Here is a 15,089-nt window from a genome sequence, read left to right as displayed (position 1 = left end):
GTGCAGATTAAATATGTATAAGTACAGAGCCATCTAGTGCCTCTATGGTGTATTGCAATATTGTTTTATTCTTTACAGATACATTTACTCCGTCTATGTTGGCCCATGTGCCTGAAGATGAGTGCAAATGCCATAATAAGATGCTTGCAACAACATCGTTAGTTGTGATTGGAAATTGGATAAAAGCACATTTTAAAGCCTTGTACAGTAGTTGGGTCTCCATTAGAGTTGATCATCTCTTTTCTAAAATAGTCCTGCATACAAGCACATGGGCATATCTTACATATAAGCATACAATTCCCCCAAGCAAGTCTATTTGCATGAGAAGTGTTGCACATACTGCACAGTCCTTGTACGAACGACTTAACACTCCCCATAGATACAGTAGCAGTGTAAAGATGTAAAACGTGGTCATCTCTAGCCATTCGATGGGTACTATCCAATAGCCAGCATGTTCATGAACTCAAGGGTAAAGGTAAAAGCTTATAGAAAAATGAAAAAACAAGTTTCTGATACAATAGAGAAAAGTTTTAATAGAAAGGCATCTCAAGTTGATTCAGCCCCGAGTCCCCACCAAGACATTAACGTACCGTCCTGAAATCCGGGTACTGCAGGTTCCTTAGGAAACCATAAAGAACAGGATGTATACATCAGAACATTTACACAGTGAGCATCTTCACAAGCACACTCCATCCAAATATAGAAAACTGGACTAAATCAAGACTTTATTTATTTTTTTTAAACCATTTCTTTTCCACTGCATTTTCAAGGACAAAAAAAAAAAAAGTTCATTGAATTGTAGGATGAGAAAAAAAAAAAAGTGATAGAACTTTATTTAAATCTCCAGAATTTCACAAACTTGTAGATTGGTAGCTGGTAATGGACAGTATAGTGGTCCCTTCAGATGTAATGGAAATAGCACTGGCACAATAAATCAAACTGTGTGTGGGTAATGGAACAGGTAAAACGTGAACCCTACGACACAGAATGACATTGGCAGACATGCTGAAACTTGCGTATCATTGTATTCTTTTTGGTTTTACCGAGTGATTTTGAAAGTTTAAACTTTGTGGATAAACAGTCACCTGCAAGCATTGCATTGCTGTTAGGATCGTCACAGCCGTATCACTTGATGCACAGTGGTACAGGCACGGTTCAAAGGGAAACTCCGGTCAGCTGAGGGCTGGTAACCAATCAGGGCGCTCCAAATCATTGTCAGATGCTGCTCCAAAGCTGAGCTACATCAGTGTGCAGCGTTGCACTGCGCTCAGGAGCCTTGGAACAGTTACAGCTACTGAGCAAACCCGAGAGGAGGCTTGCACCCCTCCTTCTGTATTGGTTACATCTGTAAAACCCAAGCAGTTTGTAATAAGACCCCTGTCACATGTTACACACCTCAGACTGTCTCCGACAGCTCCGTTTGATGGTGCATTCCTCTGGAGCCTTACCAACCTACACCACTGACCTTCAGTTAAGTGTCATCGCTTTTGGCCCAGGACACATTTGCGCACTCAATTACTCAGCAGGAATGCTTGCTGCAAAAGATACAGATGCCCCAATACATTTTGTAATAACTGGTGCAACCTAGCGGTCTCATTATTGCTCCATTTATTTTGATTTTTTTTATTATAGGCGTTAAGAAATGTGACAGTCTCTTATTGCAAATGCTTTACAAAACGCTGCAATGCAATTTCAGACAGTGTAATGCTGCCTGTTGTTGCTTACTGTTCAGTATCCGGGTTTGCCACAGCGCCACTGGAAAGCACAGTGCTAAAGACTCTTGTATATGGGCACCATGTAAAACAGGGGTGGACAATGCCATTACTTGAGCTTCATTCCACTCCATGTTTAATACATATAGTTCTGGATAGCGATTTGTATGGATTCTTTTAAACAAGTAAGGGTACAGATAAGGATAACTGGATTGAAATGGTTTATGCTGTCCACCCCTGAATATAAAAGCACAAAGGGGGTCATTCAATTATGAATGACTGGTACACAGCATACTGTTAGGATCCCTGGAACAGAATCTGGTAATCCACGTTCAGTTAGAAAACGCAGAAGAAATATGTCATGAAATGATTTCCTACTAAAGTCGTATCACCGCAGACTGGTTTCTCCTGCGTTCTGTCAGTCAGTGAATTCACAACAATGGACCTGGAGTTTAAGTTACCCATCACGATTTTCTTAAAACAAAACATGCATGTATACACAGGATCAAATACAGCGACTGGCAAAAAAAGGCAGGATAATAATCTCTGTTACACTGATATAAATGTCTGAGGTCAAACTAAAAGATACTAAGCAGGGTCGGGGTCCCTTCCTGTTTTTAATTTCCAATTCCTTTTTAAATTGGACTTCACCACGAATACCAAGTGGACAGACTTTTGGGTGAATGCCATGATTGTAGTTCACTGATGTATACATGGAAAGCTTGTCTATTTGAGGGTTGGATTTGACCAGCCTATACCCAGCCGGGATGAGCCACAGCATTTTACTGCACCAGGGAATCGCCCACTTATCTGTGGTTACTTCGCCAATAGATCATTGATGAAATTCAAGGGGATTCCCCAGTGCTGTAAAATGCTCCAATAGTTTTACCCCAGAATTTGATTTGAAATTACAGTATGGATCACATCAACATCTGCATTGATTTTTCTCTTTGTTAAATTTGACAATCACTATACAGTACAATCCACAGCTTTAAAATTCGTACAATTTTGTAATCATTCCTGCAATCTGGTAAACCATAATGACCAGCATTCAAAAATCAAACCCAGTGATCATGATAAGAGACATATATTTGAAACAAACAATTTGACCCCAGGATTACTATACAAAAAAATACAGCTACAAATGTAAAGAACCCAAACTTGAATGGATTTCTGTTTAAAATAAATGACGATAAGAAATGTTGCTCCCAAAAGACTTGATCTCAATGTACTGAAACAAACTCAACCTAGGCAGATAGTGAGAAAGATATAGATTTACATTGGTCTGATGCATGACGCCTTTTGTGGTTCATGTAAAATTCCAGTGACCATGACTTGTGCCAACCTAAAAACCTTGAACAGTAAATTGACTTATATGGATTTCCTTTTATTCAATCACTAAAAGTGATTTCCTTGTGCTGTTTCAAAACAAACTGGGACACTACAAGTGCTTAATGCTGCCTAATTTAAAAAAAAAAAAAAAAGATAAAAAACTTAAGAAAAAATATAAATGTTCATTGTTTGAAAAAAAAAAATAAAATACAAAAACGAAAACACAAAAGCATACTTTAAGCAGGTGTTCATCACATCAACACATACTGAAATGGAAGCATGCTGTTGATAAATTATAAATCTGAAAGACCAGAACAACCACACTGACTCATGAATAATTCCTATTCTGCTGTCAATGAAGCCAAATAAAACGACACTGAGAGTCCGTAACGCGCACGCTGTCGGGAAGGCCGTTGGGGAGGGAGCTGTTGCCATGGTGACCTGGCTCAAGCCCTTACAGGGAGGTGGAAGGAAGTTTCTTTACTCTTCTCTGTGCCAAAATGGAGGCCTCAATGGGCTTGAGATGAGGGGTAGGCTTGGAAGTCTTCAGGGCAGAGTATGTTGCAGCCATGGCACCCTGTAACAACACACATCAATATTAGTGGTGCAATCGTCAAACCTCAAAGCCGATTATCACACACGCATTTAAAAATTGACAATAAAAATCGATGCATCAACAACATTTTATTTTTCAAAAAAAAGTTGGGTTTTTTCCCCCCCCCCCCCCCAAGAACTAACTGTGCATAACAGTTAAATGGCAAGGCACAGCTTGCATTGAAATGAGAACACTTTCAGTTACCTTGACAAGTTGGGCGTCCTGGTGCTGAAGCTGGCTCTGAGACAGTTTGTCCCGATGGATGATCCAGGGGTGCTTCAGGACCTGTTTGGCTGTCAGGCGACGGTGAGGGTCTATGTGGAGCATCTTCGACACCAGGTCCTGAAATCAGGACATAAGACCACAATATTAGCTTACGAGACAGAAAGCCCCTTATACCTACACACCAAGGAGACACTCATTTGCTTGCACACATATTTGCACATTGATATAAAAACCCCAACAATGTAAGCACCCACCCTTGCAGCTTCAGACACTGTGTCCCAGTTTCCTCCCTTGATGTTGAAGTGGCCACTTCCAATCCTGGATAGGATCTCATCTGGAGTGTCGTCGGGGCCGTTGGCAAATGGAGTGTATCTGGGGGACAGGAGTAGACAGGGCTTGAAGGGGTGTCGTGCTGGGGGAGGTGGGCTGCTGGCTTTTAAGGATCTTGTCACCTTATATTTTATTAAGAAAGTACTTCTATCATATTACAGTTGAATTGGAACAACTGTCATGAAAAGTAACCATTTTTTTCAATACAATATTATTAAATTTACCTTATGAAGCTAAATAAAAATGTACCACTCCATGAATCTTCAATATTACATTTTTCAATGGACTAAAAATTAAAAACAAATATATATGAATGGTGGTCAACGTGGGAGTGGAATAATTTTCCATTCCAATTGGAACGATTAAAGAAACAGCTGCTTATATTTGTGCCGACTGCTGCTCTCCACAGAGGCTAAGCAAAGCGGTCAGCTTTCTCGACAGCACTAATCACCACAAATGCAAGCAGCTGTTTTTCTTCAACAGCTGGTTCTGGAATAAGAACGTCAATATGTTAAATATAGGTCAAACAACAAGAAGATTATTGTGGTGGCCAGGCATAACTAATGCAGTAACAGCACTAGATGAGAAAGAGATTGACTTCTTATGCATCATACCCTGCTAGCATTGTGTACAGCAATATCCCCAAGCTCCACACATCACAGCCCTCATCGTAACCTCTGCGCTTTAGAACCTAGGAAAAAAAGATAACCACAGCTCAGCCAAAGGCATTGTTGAAAGTCAATAAGATCAGTCTATATATATATTTTTTAAGCAACTTGCAAAACAGAATTTCCATCCTGCAGTCCCTAACAAATAGCTGCGGCCTGTGCCAGGAGCCTCACCTCGGGCGCCACAAAGTTGGCCGTGTAGCAGGGTGTCATGAGCAGCCCGTTGTCGGCTCGGAGCTGCTTGGCGAAGCCAAAGTCACAGATTCTTATGGACTCGGGGTTCCCGGACTCATCCACATAGAGAATATTGCTGGGCTTCAGGTCCCTGTGCACCACCTGGAAACAAAAAAAGCATTCATCTGATCAGTATGGTTTTGCTTTTAAATACTCCCAGAACAAAGCATCAGTTTGCAAGACAGCTGCCATTAAAACTAAATCTCCCTTTTAGATGGACACTACCCAAGACTGAGATTCTATGAACTGCCACTTTTTCTGCACCAAGCACTTTGTAGAGCAGGCCAATAGCCTTTCACCGTCGAACATAAAAAAAGTTGATTAAAAGACTAAAAATAAAATATAAAAAAAGAAAGACCCTGCACTACCAACAGTTTTTTGCATTATAAGTTTTAAAGTGGTTGCTGTGCTGAAGCGATCTGCCCTCTAGTGGATATCTGTGAGATGCAACAGCAAGGAAATAGACGCACTATCCCAGTCTCAGAGTTCTTTATTTCTACTGTCCAAAGTTTAAATGTAATTTTCATAATGTATTAACCATTACAAAAAAATGAACAACATGTTAGTAAGTTTGTATTAAGAATAAAACAAGAAAAACAAAAACGTAATTCTACAGTAAATCCACTATAATCAAAATAAACGTTTCTTTTTCTTCTAATTTCCCGCACCAGTAGACCCCATACAATTTCCTCTTCACAACACTGTATCTTGTGATTCACTTCCTTCCTCTAGTTGTGCAAACAATACACAGATCTGTATCAGAAAAAGTGTTGTTCTACTACAACAAGAAACGGCTGCTTGTTAACCACTAGACGGTTGTAAGTGATCTCACCAGTAAGAAAACAGCAGTGTTAAACAGTGCTCTCCCCTTACCCCTTGACAGTGGAGATACTCCACAGTCTTCGTGATGGTGTAGAGGACAGCGCTGGCCTCGCGCTCAGAGAAGTATTTCTGCTTCAGGAGTTTATCCAGCAACTCCCCTCCTCTCATCAGCTCTGTCACCAGGTACACCTGCTTCCCATCATCGTACACCTGCAGAGAGAGAGAGAGAGAGAAAAGACAGCTTGGTTACTGGGGAGACAATCAGGCAATGCCCACAGGGTCAAGTTTACAATACTGAGCACCCACTGTTGGGACAGTTATTTACATAGATGGAAATAACACTCCTATTGCACAGCAGTTTCACCCATTTCAGGATTTACTAAAGCTTGATCAGTCACACTGTGTAGGTAACAAGCTCAGGTGTGTCTTATTAAACTCATAGTAAAACCAGTCCATTTGGTCTTATTTCCATCCCTGATTTAACATTAGTTCCCGTTCTTGTTCCCTTGCTTTTTGTGGTGTTTGCGATCATTCGTTTTGGGTTCTGTCCATTTTTCTCTAAATCTGCCTTTACTTGAATTTGAGCTTGTCTGGAGAACCCTAAATGCTGGGTAACAGTCTTCCTCATGCCACTGAATTAATAGGACAAAATATATTTTCAGCTCTGTCAGCCCCACCTACTCACATTATAGAAGCCGGGTAAAAGGCAGATTTAGAGGGAAATGATAACTCATTATTGGACTGACTGAACCAAGAACCAAAAATGTAACAATGCAAAAAAAAGCAACTTACTCTTTAAATACGAATTGCTGTACAGTACGTCCCCTTTCATCTTCAGATCAAACATGAAAAAAAAGCAACAACAACAACTGTACACTACTCACATCTTTCAGTGTGAGGATATTGGGGTGCTGCCCATATCTCAGGAGGATTTCAACCTCCTCACAAGGGTCCCTCTTACTCTTGTCAATTATCTGAAGATGAGGAATGTAAAAGGGAGATAGAGTTCAGGGTTACAAATATATACACTCATCAAAAATCACAGCAAGGCCAGCATTTCCACCAAAACAAACAAACAAACAAACAAACAAACAAAAACAAACATTTGCACAAAAACTGTAGTCAGCATTAGACTTTACTAACTAATGTCTTTACTAAACTTTGGCAGTTCTAATAGTGGTGTTGGGGTATTTGTGTGTGTGTGTTTTGGTATGCAAGTCGTCAAAAAAAAAAAAAAATATATATATATATATATATATATATAATGTCCCATGACTGGAGAGAGGTGCTACAAGCAGTTTTCAGAAAGGACTCACCTTGACAGCGTATTCTGTATTAGTTGTCTTATGCACGCAGCGTTTGCAGACAGAGTAGGATCCTACTCCAATATCCTCCTTCACGTTATAGCCGTCATTGAAATGGAGGTTCTTACCATGAAGTTGCTGCAAAGAAAAAAAATAACTGCTTTTGATACATAGTTTACAAGAGGTGGTATACATGACGTGTCACCTAAGGTTTCACACGGTTCAACATACACTTGCGTGAGAGCTATATTTAAAAAAAAAATAACTGTACTAAAAACTATTAGGATTTATTGCTACAGTATTTACCATTTACCATTTCCACATGGAAACTTTTACAGCCTTAATCTACCTCTTCTCTAGTTTTATCTCGGCAGAGATAACGATGGGTTCCAACACAAGTTCAAGTTCTACCTGGACCACAGGATGCAGGGGTTTCAGTTCCTGCACTTCATTGCCCTCGTCTTCCAGCATTCCTGTGGCTACGAAGCTGAACCCACGGAACAGCTGGTGAGCCCCAGCACTCGGAGGAACCCCAGGCGAGTCTGCAGGGGGGAAAACACCCACATCACTAAACAAGGCATCGTCCCCCAGTGAAAAGGGCAGACTGAATGGTTTGATTCTTACTGGTCTACACCTTTAACACAACGCTATCACTGAAAGAATCAAGATGTGTACCAAATGTAAAAGACGCCATCTCAAAGCACGGAGTCTTTATCTTGTGATATGGCTAGAGGTTGAAACAAAGTAGCAGTGAAAGTGCTAACAGAACAGAAAAATATACATGATCACTTGCTTACTGACAGTTTCAAGTCCCATAGACTCTAATCTGCACCAGTTCGGACAACACCAACACCCTGTTCAGATTAGTAATTAAATTTGTGCCATACTAAATAAAAAGGCCTTAATCATGAAACTGTGATTAAACCATTGGTTTCTACAGCTGCCATCAACATGGATTTTATCAGGATAGGGTGGTTTTAGTTATCTGTCAGTTTAGTTTAATCAGGGTCCAGATAAAATCCAGTACTGCACAGCAAGTGCCAAGCAGCTAGCCTAGCAGATGGGAGACTGTAGAATTTGGTGCAGCACTACGATGCCTGCGCTCACTAACACTATGTGGTCACTTGCTGTGAGGATCAACACCACAGAGACATGCACTATATATATATATATATATATATATTCTGTGGCTAAGCAGCTTGTTATTCTAGGACGGCCTGCTGGTGGGACGTCTCCTGTTATAGCAATACAGACCTTTGGGTGTCCGGGAAGTGAACTCGGAGTCAAAATAAAACGTGTCATCTGGCCTGGCCACAGCTGGTCTGAACGGAGGTTTAACTTCCTTACGAAACAGTTTCTGTAAAAAGGGGGAACAGAAAGAGAAATAGAAATCAAGTGCCTGTTTTATAAAAAGAGTTAAAGCAGAAGGAATTCAGACAGATTTTAGATGTAGGTGCACAAGCTCCCTCCCTTCTTGAAACCTTCTTGTCAGCCAGACAGGCACACTACTCCTGCTGTTTGAGGTTACAATACACGAATCATTACGACTCCGACAGTAACAGGATTTCTACATGTGTTGGGTGTGAGTGGCATCAAACTTGCTGTCTTTCTTTAGATATGTCACACAGGATACCGATTTCAAGCAAATGATTGACTGGGTATTGATCATCCGTAGAGCTCTGGTGTTTGCAGTTTTATTATATATTAACATAAGTTAACAGAAAATAATGTACATTACATGTTTATTGGCTGTTTAACTGTTATTGAACAGTTAATAAACATAAAAACAGCCCTTAGAATAAAGCGCGACCAAAAGAAACCCTAAACATCTAAATCCCAAGTTGAAAATTCCATTGTTACACTGTTTTCTCAGGAAGAACAGGAAACTATACATGGTTTAAGTGATGTGTGTTTCTTTTCATGAAAGGCGGAGGACCGACAACACTGCTGAAGCCCACACTTACGTTCCAGTCTATGGTTGAGTAGAAGACATGCCGTTTAATTGCCTCAGCACCATCAGTCCCAGCTCCTAGAAATCAAAACTGTGTTACAACACAATGAAATTCACTTTCATTTCAAAATATGTTTTTTTCTGGTCACTGTACAACCGAGACACAGAAGAACCATTAACGAAACACTAGGACAACACTGAAGACCATTTCCAACAGTTCTGGAACATGGTTATTTTCTGCTTCATTCCGCACAAAAAGATGGTTACAGCACCCCTGCTGGAACAAGTTAACATCAAGATAATTACCCAATCTGTTTGCTGGATTCCTTTTGAAAAGAGCTCGCAGTAAACTCTGAGCTTCAGCACTCAGAAACTGGGGCATCCCAAGCTTCGCTCTGCAGGAGAGGCGGCAAAGAAATAAAACAGAGGTTTAACCAGAGGTTGTGACACAGCAGTACTGGGACAAAGATTCAGACATTGGAACACTACTTGAAATGAAACGTGTTCAGTGGCAAAAATGACCACGTTTGCATTTGTTCATTCTAAAATTCATAATATGCTGAAAGGAACCCAATGCATAAATGACATCTGAAAGGAATCCCATACTACTAGGCGGAACAGTGTTTCTTCTCCTTTCTTTACTAGGTGATTTGATGCGGTATAGGATTTATTTTACTCCTGGGAAATGGTTTTACTGTAACATGGCACAGGATTACACTTTTGTTTGCCAGCTAATTCAAAATTAAAGAATATTTGTTTGAATTTTGAGAGAATATTCAAAAAACGAAAAGACCCATGTTTGTCCCAGCACTATAGTAAGGATGTGGGTCAATATGCTGCAATTTCCTTTAGACATTTCACAAAGCTTGATGGGGAGTAAACAGAAATAGTTGCATGAGAAAACGTGCGCAGGTCAGAGGAAGCCAAACGTTTCTGTAGCAGCAACCTGGTGCAATGACTGATGTAACAGACAGCTGGCACAGCATGCAACAGTCTTGAGTTAATATCCTGTTTCCAATCGCTGAGTCTCTAATTAATCAATCATGGGTCATTCCATTGAAAGATTTGTTACATTGTCGAGGCCATCAATATCAGAATACTGGCGAGACTTCTTTGTTCAGCATTCTGCGTGTTAGGATATCACCACAAGAATCTTGGACTTCATGCCATTGGTGTGCTATGGATAGTTTGACAGAAAGTATCATTTTCATGGAATGGTCCTCAATGAAATGCCTCATACATACACATTTGCTATGCCAATTCTGTCTTCATTTCACCAAGAGTCAATTCTCTTAAGGTGTTTTATAGAAATACTTGGAGAGGCTTGCACTGGTTTTCAGTGCTATTAGCTGTAGATTCAAGTTCAGATCCACTCAAAATAAAAAAAAATGTACAATACTGGAGCAAACAAGGTGCATCTTTCATGTAAATTGTGCTTATTCACAGAATAAAGCATATAGTCTGAAAGACCTCAACTATGAGAAGAGAATAAAGGAATACAATATGTGTTTAGACAGCCCTCATGCATCTAGGTGTTGAACTACAGGGACCCTCCAAACTCCTACCACTGGAGAACACCAGCACACAGAGCACAGTCAGACACCCAGTGGAAAGATCTCAGCTTTACTATGGCCAAGTCCATCTCCAGATAGGAACCCAATCAAACACCTTTGGTACTTGATGGATGTCAACCTTCAGAAACGTCTGCCTGAACCCAGCAGTGTTCAAGCCCTCGAATAATGGCACAGCATACCCCAGGAAAAGGCAGCCACTCTCATTCATGGCCAATCAGGCCCGTGTTTAAGGCTAAAAGGACTGACCCACAAGGCATTAACTGATACCAGTGATGCCGCCTGTGCTGCTCTGTTTCAGGCACAATAAACAAGTCTATATCTTTCTGTGTTGCTGAATGAGGCCAGTTGGAACAGGCTTGGCTGCTATCAGTACTGCAGGACAAAGGGGTTTCTCACTTGAGGATCAGGTTCATTGTCTCTTTGCGATCCTTCCCTTGGAACGGCAGGGAACCCGTGAGCATCTCAAACTGTAAAGAAGCACAAAAAGCAACATTCAATAGACACGTTGCAACCTGGGATTTCAATAAAGCACGGGGTATCTTCTCTATTTTATTTGTATCGCTCAAATACTCTTAGGATTGGTACTGTGTGTTAAGATATCTTCCTGCAATGTATCAAACTACTGTATGAACTAAATTAAATAAAAATAATTTGTCAATTTAAAAAATGTTGCTCTAGGCAGACAAAGCCATGCAAAAAACAACAAAAGAATGATATTTAGTACACTGTACACATTGGCGTCCATTCCCTGGGAATCGGACGCATGTAATATGAAAGCCCTACACAGCAGGCATTGCCTGCTAGATAAAATTGCTAGACGAACAGCAAAGTCAATTCAGGTTATGACAGCTGGATATTAAAGGCTATTAGAAACAAAACCAAAAAATGCTTTTGTGTATGAAGACGTTTTTTAAAAAGATTTCTAAGAACTACTGGAATATGTAGGCCTTACTCGGAACCTGACTCTAAAATGATCGGCAAGGTTTATAATACAGGGATGGGAATAAGACTCCTATTGCATAGCAGTTTCACCCATACCAGGTTTTAATATGAGCTTGATCAGCCCTAGTGTATAGGTAACAAGCTCAGGTGTGTCTGTCTCTACTAAAACCAGGAAAGGAACAAAATGCTACGCAATGGAGGGCTTGCTTCCATACCTGTAATACATTATTTTTATACAAACATACATACCATTAAGACCCCATAAGACCACCAGTCTGCGCTGTGGTTGTGCCCCTGCCTGTTCACCACCTCTGGGGCCATGTACTCCACCGTCCCACAGAATGAGAAGGCCTTCTTCTCGTGGTCGATAGCCTCCTTACTCAGGCCAAAGTCTACAGGAAGGAAACACATTGGAACTCAGTACACAGGCATATAAGGATTTTCAATTTAAAAAAAAAAAGTGTTACTGAAGTATTGAACACCATTGAAAACACAAAGTAACAATAAGAGAATTAAAAACAAAGGAGTTTTCACAATTACGAAACTGATTAAGTTTATTTTCTTTAATATGCAACGCTCACGGTTTGGTGTTTATTTTATTCTCTCATTGCTCCTCATGCATTGTATTTTATTGCCAGTATTTATTGCAAATAATCATGAGAGAAAAAAATAGAATTCACACACAAAATATGCTCATCATAACAGGGATGGAAATAAGACTCCCATTGCACAGCAGTTTGATCCATTCCTGGTTTTACCAGGAGTAACAGAACACACCTGAGCTTGTTACCCATACACCGAGGCTAATCAAACTGGTCGTAAAACCTGGAATGGATGACATTGCTATGCAACAGGTGTCTCATTTCTGTCCCTGTAGAATAACACACAAGTTAAGATGGGCAAGAGATTTCAAAAATCGCTATTTCAGCCAGGTTCACAGCAAGCCCCTGAACGCAAGGTCTCCAGGCAGACAAAGAAATTTAAATAAAAATTTTAAAAAAGTACGGCTTAAGAAATCGAGAGCCTCAGCTCTTCTTTGGATACAAACATTATCGCAATTGCTGTGGACTTCGGTGCACAAATGTATCCTGAAAGCAACCTTTTTAAAAAAATATCTATATATATATTGCTCATCTCTCTTGGGAAACTAGTTGTGTTCCTGTGTACTCGGATAGTTATCACTCAAGGTTGCACACATGCAGTTTCATCATTAGTGGTCAGAAAGAACAATACAAAACTCCCCAAAGAAAAAGCACCAGGTTTAAAAAGAGGGTGTGTTACTTCCTTACCTGTAAGCTTGATGTGTCCCACTTCATCCAGCAGGATACTAAAACAAGCAGATGTGAAACGTTAGCCAATGCTCCACTCAAAGTTTTTAGCTTACAAAAGAACTGCAGTAAATCTTCCCAGCTGTGCCCTTCCGCTCGCTCGCTCGCTGAAATGTGCAGTTTCGATGCTGTATGTTCTTTATATGTATTGCATTTATAAATTATCTTAAATTGAAAATGCATGCAGTTTTAAATTAGGTTTCACAACTGCACATTCGAGATCTATAAAGCCAAAGGAAGTGCGCAACAAATGTGATTCCTGGAATTATTGTGTTAGCGACAGCCACTTTAACACTGAAACAGATATATCATCCGCCTTGCTGACTGCTGTCTTCCTTTGGCACGCCATTTTCTAACACCTAACCCCAAACCTCTCATCCAAACCCTTATTATAACTGTGTTGACAATTTCAGTATTTCAAACCTTTGGTCACCAGGAAAAGCCTAACAAGATGCATTTAGGATGTGGGTTGTGGTTAGGATAGAAGCCTATAGAAGTATTAAAGAAACATATGTAAATAAAAATGTCTTAATATCCCTAGCATCAAAAGTACAGAGAATACTAATAAACTATATAGGTTACTAACAGAAATCTTATAGGGTGTAGTACTAAGCAAGGTATTCCAATGCACAGTACAGTATTAGACTTACTTTTCGGGTTTGAGGTCCCGGTAGATGATTCCTACACCGTGCAAATGATCCAGGCCAAGGGCCAGCTCTGCCAGGTAAAATTTCACATCTTCTTCTGTAAACATCACCTGCAGGGGACAACAGTGGTGGAAGCTCAGTGGGTAGCAGGCTTGCCTCTCTGTCAGAATCTCACAGGTTAAAGTGCTCTAGATGGTGCTGGGCAGGCAATAGGAAATAAAGAGTAGCTCCTGAAGTTCTAGAACCTTAACACAGAGCAAACGCAATGTTAAGTTCCAATTGTTTAATTCTGAAGCACTGTGTTAAAAAGGTTTTTCTTCAGCTCAGAGTGTCTTGATATTCTGACACATGAAACTTCAGTACAAAGTCTAGTGTTAAAGCCAGACAAGACAACTGCACATGACTTGTACTGTAGTTTCACTGAATTGCTGAAAGGGGTTCCCTTACTTATGCAGACAGGCTCACAGGGTCTAGGAACCCTAATGAAAATGAATACTGAAGGTAAACGATACCTCTTTGGAGAGCCTGGTAAAAAGATCACCTCCTCTGAGAAAGTCTAAGATAAGGTAGAGCTTCCCTTCGGTTTGAAAAGCTGGAAAGAAACAATGGGAAAAATAAATCAATATTCTCTTTTCATAACGACCAAGGGATCCGCAGAATGTCCCACAAGTTTGTGTAAATAGACGTGGGAGTGTGGTAGCCAATGCATCAAGCTAGTTGAGCTAAACCAGTCATGTCTTCAGTCATTCCTTTAGTTACAAAGAAGACTGTATGCATGGGGGTGCCCTTAGGCTGTAGGCTGCATTTTGCAGACTTAACCCCCCATAGGTTTTAGAGGAGTGTGCATTCTAAAATAGAAATGTACACGCGATGTGTCAATTTACAGCAGCCGTTTGTTTCTCAAGTATGTATTCTATTTTTGAATCAGTCCTTGCAGATAGTGGGGGGTCGTTTTCAGTTTTGATCTTTAGACTAGACAATGCTACAGACAGAAGCAACAAACTAGTACATTACAGGGCTGCACATACTAGCTTTATTAGTAACAATGTTTAGGTAACAAGCTCAGCTGTGTCTTATTAAACTCATAGTACAACCAGGAATGGATCACACTGCTGTGTGATGGATGTCTTCTTTCCATCCCGGCATTACACTTGTACTCTATCAGTTTACTGTAGTGCAATGACTCTCTGTAATTTGATCAAATCCAGCATTCAGCACAAGCAAGCAGGCTGTTTAAATGAAATTCAGCATGCTTTCCATCACTCACCGTAATGCAGTTTCACAACAAATGGATGGTTCACATCTGCCAGAATGTCCCTTTCCATTTTCGTTCTGACTCGATCCCTCACTACAGTAAAGAAAAAACTAAATGTATTGAATAAAATGTACAAAATTACATTTATTTATATATCTATCTATAAATCT

The 15,089-nt window shown here is 40.2% G+C and overlaps 1 protein-coding gene across 5 annotated transcripts in view; it reads right to left on the bottom strand.

The window, feature by feature from the left end:
• Positions 1 to 713: 713 nt before the first annotated feature.
• The window catches only part of LOC117414028 (ribosomal protein S6 kinase alpha-1-like), a 54,802-nt gene continuing 40,426 nt past the window's right edge, over positions 714 to 15,089 (bottom strand). For all 5 annotated transcript variants that reach the window (XM_058999362.1, XM_058999363.1, XM_058999365.1 and 2 more), the window contains 18 exons: positions 14,932 to 15,012; positions 14,177 to 14,256; positions 13,668 to 13,774; positions 12,979 to 13,016; positions 11,939 to 12,081; positions 11,144 to 11,214; positions 9,480 to 9,568; positions 9,187 to 9,251; positions 8,477 to 8,579; positions 7,634 to 7,764; positions 7,235 to 7,360; positions 6,803 to 6,892; positions 5,970 to 6,128; positions 5,037 to 5,198; positions 4,809 to 4,885; positions 4,119 to 4,236; positions 3,844 to 3,981; positions 714 to 3,621 (listed from right to left, as the gene is read on the bottom strand). In XM_058999362.1, the coding sequence (XP_058855345.1) occupies positions 3,499 to 3,621; positions 3,844 to 3,981; positions 4,119 to 4,236; positions 4,809 to 4,885; positions 5,037 to 5,198; positions 5,970 to 6,128; positions 6,803 to 6,892; positions 7,235 to 7,360; positions 7,634 to 7,764; positions 8,477 to 8,579; positions 9,187 to 9,251; positions 9,480 to 9,568; positions 11,144 to 11,214; positions 11,939 to 12,081; positions 12,979 to 13,016; positions 13,668 to 13,774; positions 14,177 to 14,256; positions 14,932 to 15,012 (1,901 nt within the window). In that variant the 3' untranslated portion in view covers positions 714 to 3,498. The remainder of the gene's footprint in view (positions 3,622 to 3,843; positions 3,982 to 4,118; positions 4,237 to 4,808; positions 4,886 to 5,036; positions 5,199 to 5,969; positions 6,129 to 6,802; positions 6,893 to 7,234; positions 7,361 to 7,633; positions 7,765 to 8,476; positions 8,580 to 9,186; positions 9,252 to 9,479; positions 9,569 to 11,143; positions 11,215 to 11,938; positions 12,082 to 12,978; positions 13,017 to 13,667; positions 13,775 to 14,176; positions 14,257 to 14,931; positions 15,013 to 15,089) is intronic.

This window comes from Acipenser ruthenus, chromosome 25, assembly GCF_902713425.1.
Source record: "Acipenser ruthenus chromosome 25, fAciRut3.2 maternal haplotype, whole genome shotgun sequence".
In the NCBI taxonomy this organism is placed as follows: domain Eukaryota; kingdom Metazoa; phylum Chordata; class Actinopteri; order Acipenseriformes; family Acipenseridae; genus Acipenser; species Acipenser ruthenus.
This window is presented reverse-complemented; position numbering and strand designations above follow the sequence as displayed.